The following is a 17,840-nucleotide window of genomic DNA, read 5'->3' as shown; positions in this document are numbered from 1 at the left end:
CTGGTAGGAAGGCTGCGAAGTAAAGAGAACCAGCTCAGGTTCTGAGCAAAAAAAGTCAAAGTGAATCAATTATATGAGTCTCTTGGCTTTATTACCATTTCATTTCTAAACTCATACAACTCATTTACTTTAACCTTTTTTTTTTACTCAGAACCTAACCTGGTTCTCTTTACGTCCCAGCCCTCATACCAGATTAGATTAGATTAGATTTTTAAAAATCTTTACAATTAAAAATATTTTTACAGACACATTGCATCAACAATACAGAGAAATTACAAATAAGAGAAGAACCCACATACAGGCTTAAACACCACAAAATATCAAATTACAAAGTCACAAAGATACAAGAATACAAAAGAGAAACAGGAAAATTACATACAATAGTATATATAAATTACATAGCAAATAATATAGCCAATAATACATAAACATAGCAAATGATACATAGAAAATGATATGTAAGCAAACAATTTCCGTCTCTTCCTTTCCATGACATCAAAAACATCAATTTTATGCAGTTCTATATTTATACATAGGAAGCTGCTATATACTGAGTCAGACCATTGGTCCATCTAGCTCAGTATCATCTACACAGACTGGCAGCGGCTTCTCCAAGGTTGCAGGCAGGAATCTCTCTCAGCTCTATCTTGGAGATCCCAGGGAGGGAACTTGGAACCTTCTACTCTTCCCAGAGCGGCTCCATCCCCTAAGAGGAATATCTTAACAATGCTCACACTTCTAGTCTCCCTTTCATATGCAACCAGGGAGGACCCTGCTTAGCTAAGGGGGCAAGTCATGCTTGCTACCACAAGACCAGCTCTCCTCTCCTACAATTAAACATTTATACAGTTATTAGTTACTCGGTGGGTAACTAATGGGATCTACCATCCATTTCCTACTCCACTTAAAGAAAGGGGTAATGTCTTACTTATATCTTGAAGTCTCCCTCAGTTTCCACAAAATAAAATTAACTGAACTGGCAATATTGACTTTACCTTCCGAACTATTCTCCCCTTTGCCCACTATCTTTTCTTTCAATTTTAACCTCTGACAGAAAATAGCTTTTCTAAAAACAATATTTATTAATTGTACAATAGACCATGGAATCTTCCAATAGACCCTCCTTACCAAACTCCAGCTCCTTGGACCCTTGATGTTTGCATTCCTCTTGTCTTCCCCCAAACGCATGTTTTCCCAAGTCTGTGTCTACAAATCAGGCCAGTGTAGGGCCACCGAGATCCCTTGCCATACTGTACATGACATTGGACATTGCTGTAGGATATGTTGCATGGTGGCTATAGAGGTCCTTTGATTGTTACGTTTACAAAGCTACTGTTGGCATTTCCCATCCTCCAGTAGAGATGTGTCCAGAACCATTCCAGAGGCAGTGGGGTGTTCCCTTAAGGGCGGGGGAAGGTGCACTTACCCCTCCTGTCGCATTTCTCCTGCCAGCGCTCCGTTGTATCAAAGCCCCTCAAGGCAGCAGCGTACCTCCCTGCAGCCCTTTGCCGTCCTTGGCCGGAAGTACCAGGCACACGGGTGTACTCATTGCCTGTGCGCATGCACCCATCTGCTGTGCATGCGCATGCATGTGACGAGCGCATGTGCGCCCAGTACTTCGGGCCACTTCCAGCCGAGGATGGCAATGGGGCAGCAGGGAGGTACCCTGCTGTGCACCCTCCCCCAACCTTAAGGAATACCCCCGCCACCTCTGGAAGCCGAAATGGCCCCGGTGGCCAAAACATTTCGGAGGCTTCTATAACGGCCTATGAAATGTTTCGGGCCCATCCTTATCCTCCAGTCCCTTCCACAGGGTACCTTCCACACTGTCTAGCAATAAGTAATAGGTCCTCCATCATGTTTCCCACAATTTATAAGGGTCTGTCATGTCCTTAAAAGTGTCCTTAGATATGGGATCCGGTCACTCGGGGCCCCCTTGAAGAGTTGCCTCCTTTTTCTCTAACAGATACAAAAAATTCTTCTTCAAAATCTGTTGGTAAATTTCACACCATAGAATTGCTGTTGATCTTTCTGGTTTTTCTTTAAACATCTCCACTGGGCAATTTGGACTGCCTCCTCCCTTAAATAAGTTGGTAGCTTAGGTTTCATGGCCGCTGGCAATCCATAGTCTTCCCTTTCCTCTGTCCAACATCTTTCCCCAATATTGTTTCTAGCCATTTACTAGCTGCTAATTTCCAAGTAAATTCAAGTGTGTTAGGCTCTCCTGATGTTGCCGACAGATCACCTTGTCTTTTAAAATTTGCTTCCAGAAAAGTGGCCAGCAGCTTAGGGCTCATTGCCAACAGGCCCAGGCACTCTCCTCCACCTCTCTATAAGCTAATGCTTGTGGAACGGAGGATATAAAGTGCCATGGATTAATTTAAAGAGTTCTTTTCTTACCCTTGTTAGCTATTCCACAGGTTAGCCAAACATTAGCCAGAAAACTTGCCAAAGAAAGACAGTAGGTATTGAAAATCACTCCTTAATAAATATTTAAATTCCACTTCTTCCAAAAAGTGATCTTTCAAATGGTAGCTTCTTCATAGACTAACCAATTTTTCTTCCATCCTTCTGAATCACATACTTAAATTTTGTGTCTCCTCTACTGACTATGGATTTTTGTCCTCCTCTTCTTTATCTAGAAGCATAATCTCCAATTTGGGCATTTCTTGTTCCAGTTTAATACAATGGCTTTTTCATATTGATTACAGCTCCTGAAGCTCCACCATACTTCTTAACAATTTCTTCTTCCTCTTCCTGAGTTTTGTAAAAAATATACACATCATCAGCGTGTGCCACCAATACTGTTTCTTCTCGGTTCTCTGATCATTCTTCTCCTGGTGTGGGGGAATCCTCCAAGAGAAGTACTGCAACAGATTTTCTTCAGAAATAGGTCTGAAGCAATGACCTAGAGGAGGGGGATTAAAAGGCACTCCTGCCTCAATCCCAAACCAAGACAGATTGGTTTCCCCTGATGGTTATGTATGCAAGGGGTTACATTTGCTTCCCTATATTAAGTCCTTAGAAAGCTGATAAAAGTCCTGGGACTTTCAATTCCAGGACTTCCCAAAGGTATCGGTAGACTCTTGAAAGCCTTTGATTAATCTAATTACAAAAGATATCCATTCCACACTTTCCTTCCAGCACTCTCTAATACCTCTCTTACCGAGGCTAAAGTGTCAGACATTTTCCTCCCTGGTACTGCCGATGTTTGATTGGGTCCTACTAATTTGGGGGCTACTGCCAAAAGGTGAGTGCTCAAAACCTTCACTAGCAAATGATAATTAATGTTGGTCAGAGTTATCAGTCTCCAACTGCCAGGAAGAGTAGGATCTTCATCCTTTTTATTAAAAGAAGATCAACTTTCCAGAATAGGAAGATTAACCAAGTTCCTCATTATTTTGTAGGACCTCATTAAACATTCTAGCCATATGGCTTACCACTATATCTTTAAAGGTCTTATAGAATTCATAACCAAGGCCATCTGACCCTGGGGCAGACTTTGGTTTAGTACTACCCAATGCTTTGACAATTTCCTCCAATGTAATCGGGCCTGTTAATTTCCCCTGCTCCTTCTGTCAACATTTCCCATTGCTCTAGGGGAAGGAGGCTATCGAGAAAGGCTCTGATTGCTCTTGGTTCAATCTCTTTCTTTTTATAGAGCTTTTGACAGACAGAAGTCATAATTGAGAGCATCTCTTTCAGGTCATTCCTAATCTCCCCAACCGATGTAAATCCCAGCCCAGCAAAAGCAGAGATATCAGCCTGTGGGATTCTTCTCCCCACCACCACCGCACCCCCCCCTTTCACAATTTTCTACTAATGGGCCTTTCTTTCTACACTTCTCCTTTCAGAGTCTGTGATTATGGTGATGAAAATCTTGAACTGCATTTGCAGTTCTTTTAAATGCAACCTCTGTGACTCGGGTTCCTTCATTAATTGCCCATAGTCCTTTCAGATATTTATACAGAGCTTGGTGATACCTTTGTATCTCTAAACTGTCTTGCAAGGTTTTCCTAGAGAGGCACAGTTTTTAAATTGCATGCTTAATTAGGCCAGGGGCTGCATTATAGTTAACAAATATGGGTGGGGAAGAACCCTTATCTTTGCTTCTATGGTGTCCTTAAGATGTTATTGCTGTAATGGGAAAGTCGCTTATGTCCAGAGAGGTATGTCTCTCGCATGAATGTCACCCATTGATAGGCAACATCTCAGGATCCCATGGCCAGACAGGGAGTCACACTCCTCTGATGGGAGTAGAAATATGATAAACAAACAAAATAAACTCCACCCATGCTTTGCTCACCAAAGGACCACAACAAAGGCCGCCCAAGACTTTATCTTCTGAGCCCAATATCTGTCTCTTTCTGATGTAATATATGACTCCTAAAGAACTATTAGGAGTTGATTATGTTGATAAAAGGCCTGATCTTTTAAGCCTTTTTTTTACAGACTTCTGAAATTCAAAGTGGCTATATCTAAAGAAAGCCACCTAATGTTGCAGTGGGAAATGACTTGACTAGCAAGCCAGAGGTTGCCAGTTGGAATCCCCGCTGGTATGTTTCTCAGACTATGGGAAACACCTATATCGGGCAGTAGCGATATAGGAAGATGCTGAAAAGTATCTCATAATGTTTGGGAGGAGGCAATAATAAACCCCTCCTTTGTTCTACCAAAGACAACCACAGGGCTCTGTGGTCACCAGGAGTTGACACCGACTTGACAGCACACTTCACTTTACTATATCTAAAGAGGTCATTCTCACAGAGAATTGATAGTGTAGTTTTAACTAACCAAAAGGCTCCTGAATAAATAGAAACATTTAGCTTTTTGGATTCAGAAAGAAAAACCCACACAATGCTAATTATAAAGGACAAGTCAATAGATGTTACATTGTCTTTTAACTATCTTTAGGCTAATGTCTATAGTTCATCTACAGTTGCCACCAGCACATCAGGTGGCTGCACTCAGGGACAGGCCTTCTCTATTGCTACCCCTGGGCTTTAGAATGCATTCCCTGTTGAAATAAGAGCCTCCCCATCTCTGGCAACATTTAAAAAGGCACCAAAGACACATCTGTTCACCCAGATTTTTAATTAGATTTGCGGTTTTAAATGATTTTAATGTTTTGATCATTTATTTATTTTGTTTAATTTGTATTGTTTTTGTTGTACATTCCCCAGAGATGTTTTTGTCGTACATTGCCCAGCACAGCCCTACAGATTATTTGGACCTCACCTTCAAAAAGATTAGAGGAGGCCCCTGAATTTATATGGGAAGGAGCGCCTTCCTCAAGAGGGGTCTTTCCCACTGTGGCGTCTTCAGTCATATCCCCTTCCTGATTCTCCACTTCCATCTTTGTTATATTTCCACCATCTCCTTCTTCCAACGTTTCTAGTCAGTATCGGGACTCTAAAACAGAACTTGCTCATGCACTATATGTCATTGTCTAGACCATTGGGGGAGTCTTTGATTTTGTTTGCCATCATCAGTCTCCAAATGTATATCTTCAGATTCTGTTTCTGGAAACAGAATATCTTCAGATTCCATGTTCTATTTCCAACACCCACGTGAATCTCTCCCCACCCCAGTATTTCCTTTCTATTTCCTCAAATTTTTCCACAAAGTCTTGCTCCATCTGCTTCCAATCTGATATTCTCCCTTTCAAAACCCAGATCCTTTTACTATTCTTCTTGTTGCCACCTTGATTTTGAATTACTGTCCTTTTCTTTAACTCAACCCTGTCTATGCTGTCATCTATTTGAACACCTGCAAATGATTTTCTAGGTTTTGAAGTCATTCAGCATAAGGATTGGTATCCTGTTGTGTATCCTTACCTCTCCTCTTTTTCAGTCTCCTTTTACATTTCTGTTCTACAGTACAGGATCCCATATCTGTTTCCTGTATCATTTTCTCTTTATTTTCTTCCCTTTTTGTCCCATCCACTAGCATAGAAAACCTGTTAGAAAATTCCCCTTCTGTCATTTCATTTGTTTTGCCTCCCAATTTTCCTGTTCCCTTCTTAGAGCCGTTGCCAGAGGATTTACTCTTCTCTCTCCTTGCCATATGCCAGTCAGAATACAAATTTCTTCTTCGCTCTCCTTCCTGAGCTTTGCCTTGAAACCTTTCTTCCATGGAGTCCTGATCTATTCAGAGGGGTTCCTTCATCTTGAAACTTTCTCTCTGTTGGGCTTGATACTTAAGAATCTCATACCTTTCTGGCAATACTTAGCTGTAGTACACATCTGGACAAAGTTGATACGCATGTCCTTCCTTTCCACACAGATTGCAGACCACAGCTTTGTCACAAGCAAAGCTAGAACGTCCTTGGTCGCATTTGGAACATAGTCAGAATTCACAATATTTGTGCATGTGACTCTACAATCGACATTGGAAGCAGGCCAGAGTTGTCCACTATAATAAGTGGACCCTTGGTCGCAGCCCAAGAAAAAATACTTTGGCGGGTGCTTAATATATCCCCCAGTTTTATCCAATGCCACAATTGCATGAAATTCACCAGTCCATATACTCCTGTCACTCTTTTTTTCTTTTCAGGATAGTATAGCACATTGCAGTGTTGTTCCAACCACATATTAAGGTCATGTTCTGGAAATGTAGTTGTCCTGAAGGCAATAGTTACTAATTTAGTTTCCCCTCAAAAGAGAAGAACAAGGTCAAAGTCTTGGAAAGAAGCTGGATGGGTCTATTATAATCCTGGCCTTTATGCCTTAATCTTATAACAAAGCATTGAATTGGATCTAGTTCTGCTGGAATGCATCCAGAAATTCCTGATCTTCAAAGAATTATTTTTCTGGGAACCTTGCTGTACTAATTAGAGAAATCCCAGGACACATATTTTTACTTTGGCCCTGTCCTCCACCATCTGCAACCCAGGTCTAAGTTTTGGCCTGTCTTTTAGCTTGTTTATCTCTTTTTTCATCACTTTTACACCCAATTCCTCCAGTGTCTTTTCCCTTATTTTGCTCATCATTACTCTACAAACTCTTGGTAGATTGGTCTGTATTGTGAACCTTATTCTTGGTAATTGCTAAATTAGAAAGTTTGGAAACAAAAGGAACCTCATTAACATTATCATCAATACCAGCATTATAAATATTACTGGAAGTAACAACATTACTAACATGTAAATCCAACTCATCCGTAGCCCTCCCTCTTCGTCCTCTTTTTCAGCTGACTTGGTTTCTGCTGTAACCACATCTTTCCCAGTAAAGGTAATGATGAAAAATCTTGAGACTCCTCTTCTCTTTTATCATATTACTCATGTTTTTGGAGTACTTTGTAGAGTCAGAAAGCAGAGGAAAATGAGGGAGGTGGTTCTTTTGCTGCATTAATTCTCTAAGTTATCATTCCTTCTACATATGTTCATATCTCGGTTTTTCGCCCCATAGGTTCTATAATATGTCCCATAGCAAGATTTGTGTCCATCCTTCTTCCGTTCCTGTGGCTCACCTGATGCACCAGTGTCCTTAGATTCTCTCTCAATTTCTTCTTCTGGTTTCCCCTCAGTTTCCTCAAACTCCATTAGGTCACAGTACAAGTCCAGATTACCTGTTTTCAGAAGCACCTCCTTGGAGGACACCTCGTGATCTGTTGAGTCAACCCCAATCAGTGGTCAGGTGGTAGCCACACCAGGATCCTTTATACTCTGGCCTTTCTTTTCCAACATTTTCACTTGGCCCTTCAACACCATCGATGGATTCTCGGGTTGCTTGTGCCTTTCTCCTCTTCCATGGCTTTCTTAAGATGCATCCTTTGTTTTAAAAATGTAATAACCTTTGCAAGCATTTCCATTCTTTGGCCGTTTCCATCCTTTAATCAGAGGTCAGGTTTCTGATTTTGCAGTATGGGCACATCCCAGCTCCTGCTTACCTTTTGGAAAGCTGGATTAAACTTGTTTCAGATACCCATTCTGGGAAACAGATGTTTCAATCTTTGATCTTTCTCCTTGTTAGAATTTTGCCTATATGAAAAAGAGTTTCCACTTTGGCTTGTTGGACTGTTTTCAATGTCAAAGTAATGAGACCTGAAAAAATTAGATTATTATGTTCTTATTCTCCTCAAATTGATTCTAAACTTTTTGTTTATATTTCTTGTATTTCCCTCTTTAATCTTCAGTTTGCATATCCTCAGTATCCATTTTGGTCACAAGGCATTCCCATAAAAGAAACAGGTCATTATGTTCAAACGGCATTTAAGCAAGAATGTATGCATTTCCGACTGTTGTAACTTTTAAACCTTTTCCCACTTCGACTTTAATTTCTTCTCCTTAGATCTGGTCAAAAAAATCCTACTATCATCATCAGAATAATCATGACTTGACTCTCCTCTTCCAAAGGCCAAGTTTCAAATGCATGCTCATCAACTAGGGAGATGCAGGTCTCCTCCCATTGTCTTTCTACTGGTTTTTGTTGATTATCTTTGACTTTAGTCGGGTATAAAATTATGTCATGATCTTGTATTTACAGGGTTGGAATTTTAGGTATAAGTGGTGATCTGTCTCTGTCAGTAATTTCTACTTCAATTCAGAGAACCACAGTCTTTCTGCATAAAGTCCTTCTTCCCTTTCCTCTGGAAGGGTTTGTAAGGAAAAATCGGTGAAAACAATTCTACATCACCATAAGCTTCCTCATCTACTCCAATTTTATGACTTGCCAAATATCCCTGCCCACATTGTAATGGTGAAAAAGGTGAACAAGGCAAAAACAAGCCAATTTCCTTCAGTATTCCCCTCATGGGAGGATCAGACCCTATTGGGACACCAATACCTACCTCTCTTACTCATTAAGAGGGCAAGATCTATGACTTCTGGTTTATTTTGGTCATTTATGTGATGCAGATATATGGTCTCAGCTGTTAGAAGAATCTGTAATCTCATATTTAACCTGGACAATTCTTTTCTGTAAGTGCTGTAGCCTTGGACAAAACTACCACATGTGGATGTAAGAGCCTGTCTGGCCACATTTCCAGCATTTTGATGACCCCCCCCCCCCAAATCATGAAAAATCAGGCCGCCACTCCCCAACTTCCTGATTTTCCACATTTATGAGTCCTGAGCTTTCCAACAGTATCTGATGTGAGTCATTTCCTTCAGGAGTTTGCTGGTTAGTGAGGCTTGTGTTTTTAAAAGTACAACCTTTTTTCCTGTGATTCTGATATTTTTTCAAAAAATTGTAAAAAAGAATTGATAGTAATGCTGTTGGTAGCAATCAAAAGTGTAATGGAGAAGCTCTAGAAAGATAAAAAAGCCCCTAGCCTTGTGTTATGGCTTGATAAAATATGGACAATTTTGGTACAAGACAAAATCTCCTCGCAAATTAAATTGGTGTTATAGTCATAAAAAAATTATTTCTTAGAAAGATGGTTTCCCTATTTGAATTATGCAGATCAAAAGAAAAAAAAACATTTTGATAAGCAAAAAAGGTTGAAATGCATATTTATTTTGTAATGAATACTCTGTAAAGTGCATATACATAAATTTGGAAATAGTTATTGGGCAGGAGGGAGGGAGAGTGAGGGTGTGGGGTTTGTTTTGTAAAAGGTTATCAGATATATGCATCTATTACTTATATAAGAAATAAGAAATGATAAAACATTTACCAAAAAGAAAGAAAAAAGAAATACACATCCACAACCACTTTATCAGACTGTGCAAGCATTGTTGCTACATCTGAATCAGGACCACTTAAAAAAATTAAATTGTGATTATCTGTTGTAGGCATCATCAACACATACAATGCTGGTCTTTAGCTTCGCATGGCTTTGGTCCTTTCTGTAATGTTGCCAGTTTACAACCCTTAAATATTTTACACCTGAGCATATAGCATGTCTTACTGCAGCAAAACAGTCCACCACATACATGAATGTGTGTTCGTGTGTATTTCTTTTATAGTTTATGCTGAAGCTTAAAAAAAATACAAAACACTTCGGTAACAACCTATCTTTGGTTGGTAACAATGTACAATCAAAAGCAGCAAAACAGAGACAGGAATTTAGTTACCAGACATGATAGGGAGTTGTTCATTAAAAGCAAACCCAGGATCTGTTTTATTTTAAACATTATGAGTTCATATTTATACAATTTGTGTAGCTCTATTTTTTTAACAAGCAACTGGCATTTTTCCTTGTATCTGAGTGTACTTCTGGGAAACTATGAAATCTGCAACCATCGGGGGGGGGGGGAAATACAACATTAATTATCAAGAGATACTGTGATTTAATAATATACTTTATACAAAAGTTGCCCATAGAAAAGAAGAAATGATATTTGTATTTTGAGTCAGGGAATATTTCCTCTTAGAATTATATGTCTGTAAAGTTAGTTTTAAGAAAAAGCAAATGGTATTTTAAGCTCTTCAAAAAAAGCTACTTAAATTATGCATCTTTTCTTCATGCAAGAGGAGAAGCAGCTTCTGAGCTTTTAGACTCCTGCCCAAGGAAGAAAGACTCTCTTCCTTAGGAAGAAATCCAGAACTCAGTATTGTTATTATTGTATAAAGTATTAAATTCCTACTTCATCATTTCTTCAAAGATAGTCTGATTTGGTTTCACCTACTGCAGATAGCATTTGCAATGTAAACTTTTTTTAAAAAGCCACCCAAATAAGATTTGCTGTAATTCTTCTCAAACAGGGCAATGATCTAGATTCAGTCAGGCATTCAGTGGTCTCCATATAATTGCCTCCAGGAGTTGTGGGGCTGCCAGCAGACTCATGACTGGGTAGAGGGGTTGACTGAATGAACTGGGGCTTCCACTTGAGCACCTACAATTGGAGCAGTCTTGGCAGTCCTTTTTTGAAGTGCTATAATCAGTCAGTCAGTCAGTCACCTACATACAAAGAGTTGCATGCAGGGAATGCTTCTGCACATTCACAGAATGAAGGGAACATTTTTGGCAACCCCTCTTCCTTGTGCCTCCCAAAACTATGTCCCAGAGGATCCTGCAATCCTCAAAAAAAGAAAAAGAAAAGAAAAAATCCAAAAGCAGGCCAATGCCTTTGAATACTTAGTGCTCAGTTGTAAGCTTACCAGGAGGTTTTTCACACCAGGCTTTTAGTTTACATCTCCTCCGGAATGGAAGGGTGCATTCACATGTTGGCCAGATTTACCCCAAAGTCCCTGTTTGCTATCAGGGAGCACTTATATGATTCAGGTTTTTCATTATACATTAGAGTGTAGCCCAGTTTATATCCAGGGTAAAAACATCCACTTTTTGCATCATTTGTTTGTTTGTTTTGGCGGGGGGCAATTTTGAACTCACAGTAACTCACACTAAAGCCTGCTGACTGAAACCCCTCCAGAAGTCCTGTAGGTGACCATATGGGGGCCACAAAACTTCTCAACTGGGGAATATCTATGGTCAATTTAGTTCCCTTTATATTCTCTATTTTTGTTTTCACTGTGTCAAAAGATAATTTTAGTAAGTCCTGAGGAGCTGGGCACACCCTTACCAAATTCCTGGTCCCTGGTAGTCCTGGTTCTCCCGGAGGTCCTGGTGGCCCTGGCATAGCAACAGCTTTAAAGAAAAAACATATTCATGGTATATAATCACCATTTCCTTTAAGTAGCATTAACATGTTAGTGATACTGTGGGAGATGCTGGTAGCAGATTATTCTCTGGCAATGTTCCTCACAAGAGATAAGGCATTATAGGTTTACAATTTGGGACTTTGAGTTTTGGGGATCTTATTTCCAGCCCTAGTACAAATGACTTTCAATTAAGCTTTAAAAAAAAGTGGTACAGGCACAGGTTGTTTGATAGTGGTACAGGTTGTTTGATGTTGGTGGCCTCTGGGAAGATAGCATCTATTTACTGATAATTAAGGACAAAGTAGTCATTTGGCTAGAATCTGGGCTTATAAAAAGCGGTGGCAGGAGGAGTGATTTGTTAGGGAACTTAACATTTTCTATTGCTTCTGACCTATATTTCTCTCACTCAGGTGTTTTTCCAAGTTGGAGTTCCTAGAAGTATATATGCATTAGACAGGGGGAAATGGTTTTGGGAGGTGAGTGCAGTGGAGAAGTGTTAGGCAAGTTAAAGATTAAGCAACCAGTTGGTGCAGCCTGAGGATGTGGACAAGATCCTGTGCAGTGTGCGGATGACATCTTGCGCTCTTGACCCTTGCCCTTCATGGCTAATAAAAGCTGCCAGGGAGGGGGCAGGTAGATGGTTGGAGGTGATCATTAATGCTTCATTAAGGGAGGGCAGGATGCCACCGTGCCTCAAAGAGGTGGTGGTAAGACCATTATTTAAAAAGCCCTCTCTTGATCCCTTCAACCTGGACAACTATAGAACTGTATCTAACCTTCTCTTTTTGGTCAAGGTGATAGAGCGTGTGGTGGCGTCCCAGCTGCAGAGGGTCTTGGATGATACGGATTATCTGGACCCTTTTCAATCTGGCTTCCGCCCTGGATATGGGACTGAAACTGCCTTGGTCACTCTAGTGGATGACCTTCGCTGGGAACTAGACAGGGGAGTGCGTCCCTGTTGGTTCTGCTGGACCTCTCGGTGGCATTCAATACTATCAACCATGATATCCTTCTGGACCGCCTCGAGTATGGGAATTGTATGTATTGTGCTGGAGTGGCTCCATTCCTTTCTTGGGGGGAGGGTCCAGAAGGTGGTGCTGGGGGACTACTGCTCAGCCCAGTGCCACTGGCCTGTGGGGTCCCGCAGAGTTTGGTTTTGTCCCCCATGCTGTTTAACATCTACATGAAGCCACTGGGAGAGGTTATCTGGAGATTTGGACTGAGTTGTCAGCAATATGCAGATGACACTCAGCTCTATCTCTCCTTGTCACCTGATCCTAGGGAGGTAGTGGATGTCCTGAATCGGGGATTGGAGGCCGTGATGGGTTGGATGTGGGCTAATAAACTGAGACTGAATCCAGACAAGATGGAGGCAATGTTGGTCAGTAGGAGAGCCAATCGGGATGAGGTGATTCTACCTGTTCTAGATGGGGTTGCACTCCCCTTGAAGGAGCAAGTATGTAGCTTGGGGGTATTACTGGACCCGGCTCTGCTTTTGGAATCTCAGGTGGAGGCGGTGCCCAGGGGTGCCTTTGCATGGCTTCAGCTATATTGCCAGCTGCGTCCCTTTCTTGAGAAGGCAGATCTGGCCAGTTACCCATGCCTTAGTCATGTTACAGCTGGATTATTCTAACGTGCTCTACGTAGGGCTGCCCTTGAAGAATATCTGGAAACAGCAGCTAGTGCAAAATGCTGCAGCTAGGGTTCTATCTGGAGCTGCCCAGTGTGATCATATCACACCTATTTTGAAAGAGCTGCACTGGTTACCAGTATGTTTCTGGGTCCAATTCAAGGTGCTGGGTTTGACCTTTAAAGCCCTTAACGGTTTGGGCCCAGGATACTTGAGGGACCGCCTGCTCCCAAGGGTTGCTGCCCACTTGACGAGATCGTCTGAGGGGGCTATGCTCCGGGTGCTGACAATGAGGGAGGCTCGGTTGTCGTGCACGCAGGACAGTGCCTTCTCTGTTGCTGCCCCCAGACTTTGGAATGCTCTCTCAGTGGTCATTCGCTCCTCGGACTCTATCACAGTTTTTAGAAAGTATGTTAAATCTTGGCTTTTTATCCAGGCCTTTACATGATTGTTTTATTGATGATTCTGTGTGTTTTTATCTGTGTACAATTTTTATGTTTGTATTTTATATATTTTAAATCAGATTTGTTGTTATATTTTTAGCTTAATACTTTTAACTGTCATTTTTATTATATATTTTTTAACTTTTGTAAACCGCCTTGGGATTGTTTTTAATGAAAGGTGGTAAATAAATTTAACAATAAATAAATTTAATTAAAAACCCTCCCTTGCCCAATGCTTCTCCCCTCCATATTGCTCTCCCCCCGCCCCCGCACTTGTTTAAATGTTCCATGGAGATAGTTCTCTGTTTAGTTTGGCCCTTGCGCACAATGACATGGGGAGAGGTGGGTGGAGATATAGCAAAGGAGCTTGATGGGACTACAACTCAAACAAAGGCATAAGGATACAGGCAGCTGCCTTGTAATGAGTGGAACTATTGGTACATCTAATCTAATATACTGGCTATTCTAATTGCATCAACTTGTAACCAGAATGTATTTTATTTCCTTCATACCACTCAGTAATACTTGTCAAATCTCTCCTATCATTTGTGGATTATCTAGGCCACCATTTCTGAATCTTGACGGCACATTACAATGGAGTTAAAAGTTTCTATCCTGGTAACAGGAACCTGAAAATATGCTATGCAACTAGTTAACCACACACTCTCACAATTTAATAATATAGAAGGTGTGTTCTAAGACTCCTTGAATGGATCTCTCTCATATTTTGTGCAGTTTGGCAATGGTAATGGAACACTTAACTCAGAGGGACTTACCTCTGAGTAAGCATGCTTAGGACTGGGCTATAAAACTTTGCCTCCTGCTTTTTGTCAAGACCAGCTGCATCACAGAAGAGGAGAAACTGTGAATAGGAATCTCCTCCTGGAGCATTTCCATATGGGGCTTTTCGCTCAGAATGGAGGGTGTGTATTTGTACATTGGCCAGATTTGAGCTGAAGACCATGCAAGGTATTGGGGAGCACTTCACACATGATTCACACATGCTTTTCATTGAGCATTAAAGCATAGCCTGATTTATGTCCAGGGTTAAAAAATTCACTTTTTGCGTCGTGTTTTGGGGGCAAATTCAAATTCGCAGTAAACCCGTGGTAAAGCCTGTTGTCTGGGAAAGCTCCTGGCTTTTACATTCTTATGTTTTTCCTTTTGTTCCTCCATGAGCAGACTGTGAGTCCTTCAAGCTCAAAGGTTTCTATGTATGTTTTCTGCAACTCATCCAAAGTCAAGGGTCAGGTAGGCAAGCGACAAATCTGAATAAATCAATTCTAAATCAGAATCTGATCTACAGCATGACTGTAAATAGAGGCCAGGTGAATTTACAAAGCTTTTTAATCCTGTAAATTGTGTGTTATAAAGCCTTTTCTCAGCAATAGATAAACCATGCATTTAGTGAAGCAGACTATTACCTACAAAAGCTCTGCCTCAATAAATCTGCCAGTCTTTAAAGGTGCCACAAGATACTTGGGTTGGAATCCAATGAAAGCTCAGGGACAAGGATGGGCCCAGTGGGATTTTTAACCTCTTTTTCTTCCTTTGAACGGCAGACCCCTTAAGGACATCCAGAAGTTGATTATAACTAACTTGTCCCTTTAATTTCAGTCGGACTGCTCATCGGTAATTTAGCTTGGATGTCAGCCTCTGCATTTGAAACTCTCCTCAGTTGCACAATACACTCAGTTTGCTCTGTGTATTGTTGGCAGAGGTGCAGTGCTATTTGAAAAAAAATGTGAATCCAAAGTTGCCTTGGGGGCATGGAACTAATTGCACAATTCTATGGATCCAGGCCTTGGTTTTTTAAAAACAATGGATAAGTGTTTCTCCCCTCCAGTGCTTAGCCATCAAGTGCAAGGTCAAAATACCAACAGGCAAACAAAACTTATCTATCATGCAAATATTTACATTCATGCCCACTGCTGCAGATATGTACTGTACATGTGCACACACATACACTTCATGTACTTGTGTGTCAGACAGAAAGGAGTTGCTGATATGAGCACACCTGAGCCATAGATTGCAGGAGGGCCTGGGGGCCCAGGAGGGCCCGGGGGCCCGGGATGTCCAGCTGGTCCAAACCCTGGAGGCCCTGGTAGGCCTGGTACCCCTGGAGGGCCTCTAGGTCCAACAACTCTGTCTCCTTTTGGCCCCTGTCAAAATAGAAAAAAAATGTATGTTTGTAAATAAAACAACAATGTGTGGGTTTTTTTAAAAGAATGACTATACTAAAAGTTGCAGATGCAGCAGTAGAAGGAAGAGCAAAGGTACTTGCAGATCAGGGGTGGCTCTTCATTAAGGTGAGGTGCGATGATCATCTCAAGCAGCAGATTATTGGTGCACGAAAGAGGCATCGAGATGCCCTCCTGCCCCCACTTTAAAAAAGGGAAGGGGGTAGAAGGGTACACAGAAGTGGGGGCATGGCATTTGATGTCCTGTCTCAGGTGCACAGAGCTCTTGAGCTGCTACTGTTGCAGAGTGCTCTCCAGACTGCAATGTTTCAGAGTAGGCATCCATGAAGGTTAAATATTTTCAGTGGTTGGCATAAAGAAGGAAATTTCTCAAAGTAGTCCTACTGAAATTAATTCAATCTTTTAATTAACAGATTAGTAATTTTCAGCTAGTTATAACTGAGTAATTTCCCTCATTATTTCAGCCACTGATTTTCATTTTTTTCAAAACTGTCCTGGTGGGAAAAGTTGTAGCATTTGAGTGCCTTGTATACAGTGATCTCAAATGAGCACTTGGGTGGGGGTCAGGAAGCTGTAAAGCTGGGGTGGCCAGTGTGTACAGTGTTAAGGAAAACCAGGGACTCAGAAAGAGAAAAACAGGTTGCTCACCTGTAACTGATGATCTGGTAGAGATCCGTCGACATCCATAAGAATGGGTTCTGCGCCTGCGCAGGAATCCCTGCGGTAGCCATGCCTCAGCTTGTCGAGGCGTCCAAGCCCCGCCCACATGCAGCGCGTGCTATTTAAGAGTGGGGCTGGGTGCCATGTTCCTCAGTTCTTTCGACGACCGCCGAGGAGGGCGATCATCGCAGATGGACATCATGAGTGGAGACGAATAGATACGGTAAGTATAGTAAGCAGCACGCACACAGAGGAGCATCACTACTGCAGAGGGGAAGGATGGGAGGGTCTTATGGATGTCGATGGATCTCTACCAGATCATCAGTTACAGGTGAGCAACCTGTTTATCTGGATCGAGATCCGTCGACAGCCATAAGAATGGGTGTTTAGCAAGCTCCCCAAGGAGGGGGGTGCAGTAGTGCTATTGCAACACCCTTTTTAGGACACTTCTCCCAAAACTAGCCTCTGCAGCAGAGCGCACGTCTATGGCGTAATGCTTGACAAATGGGAGATTGGACGACCAGGTAGCTGCTTTGCATATGTCCAGGAAGCCAATCCCTGAGAGGTGTGCGGACGATGAAGCATAAGCCCTGGTAGAATGGGCTTTGATGGACTTCGGAGGTGCTTTATGCTGTATCTCATACGTGAGTACGATGAGGTTGACAAGCCATCTAGACAATCTTTGACGAGAAACTGGAGATCCCTTGGTAGCGCCCTGGTATGATACAAAGAGACGTGAAGAGGCTCTAAAGTCCCTCGTACGAGCCATATAGAATAGAAGGGCTCTACGAACGTCCAGCGAATGCATGGACCTTTCCAGGGCCGATTGTGGGTTCCTAAAGAAGGTAGGTAGAATAATGTCCTGATTTAAGTGAAAATCGGAAACTACTTTCGGCAGAAAAGCGGGATCCAGTCGCATACGCACCTTGTCCTCATGAAATTGAGTGTACGGGGAGTCAACTCTCAATGCAGTGAGCTCACTCACCCGACGTGCTGTCGTGATGGCAACCAGGAACGCGGTCTTCAAGGACAGCAATTTCAAAGACGTCAAGGCCAGAGGTTCGAAGGGTTTTTGCGTCAGCGAAGAAAGGACCAAAGACAGGCTCCAAGGTTCCACCGGCGGTCTTACTGGAGGATAGACATTGGAGAGGCCCTTCAGGAAGGCTTTGCTGAGGGGGTGTGAGAAGAGAGTAACACCGTTGCAGCCCGGGTGAACGGATGATAGGGCGGCAAGGTGAACTTTGATAGAAACATTTGCCAAGCCCTGCGATTTAAGAGTGGACAAGTAGAGGAGTACTTGACGAACGGAGGCCTGTTTTGGCAGAAACCCATGGGATTTCGCATAAGCCTTAAATCGAAG

General features: G+C 41.9%; 1 protein-coding gene across 8 annotated transcripts in view; it reads right to left on the bottom strand.

Annotated features, from left to right (window-relative positions):
• Positions 1–17,840, bottom strand: part of COL15A1 (collagen type XV alpha 1 chain) — a 301,360-nt gene that overhangs the window by 13,356 nt on the left and 270,164 nt on the right. For all 8 annotated transcript variants that reach the window (XM_053259431.1, XM_053259434.1, XM_053259437.1 and 5 more), the window contains 2 exons: positions 15,637–15,781; positions 11,468–11,532 (listed from right to left, as the gene is read on the bottom strand). In XM_053259431.1, coding sequence (XP_053115406.1) covers positions 11,468–11,532; positions 15,637–15,781 — 210 coding nt within the window. The remainder of the gene's footprint in view (positions 1–11,467; positions 11,533–15,636; positions 15,782–17,840) is intronic.

The sequence above is a fragment of the Hemicordylus capensis genome, chromosome 6 (assembly GCF_027244095.1).
Source record: "Hemicordylus capensis ecotype Gifberg chromosome 6, rHemCap1.1.pri, whole genome shotgun sequence".
Lineage (NCBI taxonomy): Eukaryota > Metazoa > Chordata > Lepidosauria > Squamata > Cordylidae > Hemicordylus > Hemicordylus capensis.
Note: the sequence above shows the minus strand (reverse complement) of the source record. Positions and strands in the feature narration are given on the sequence as shown.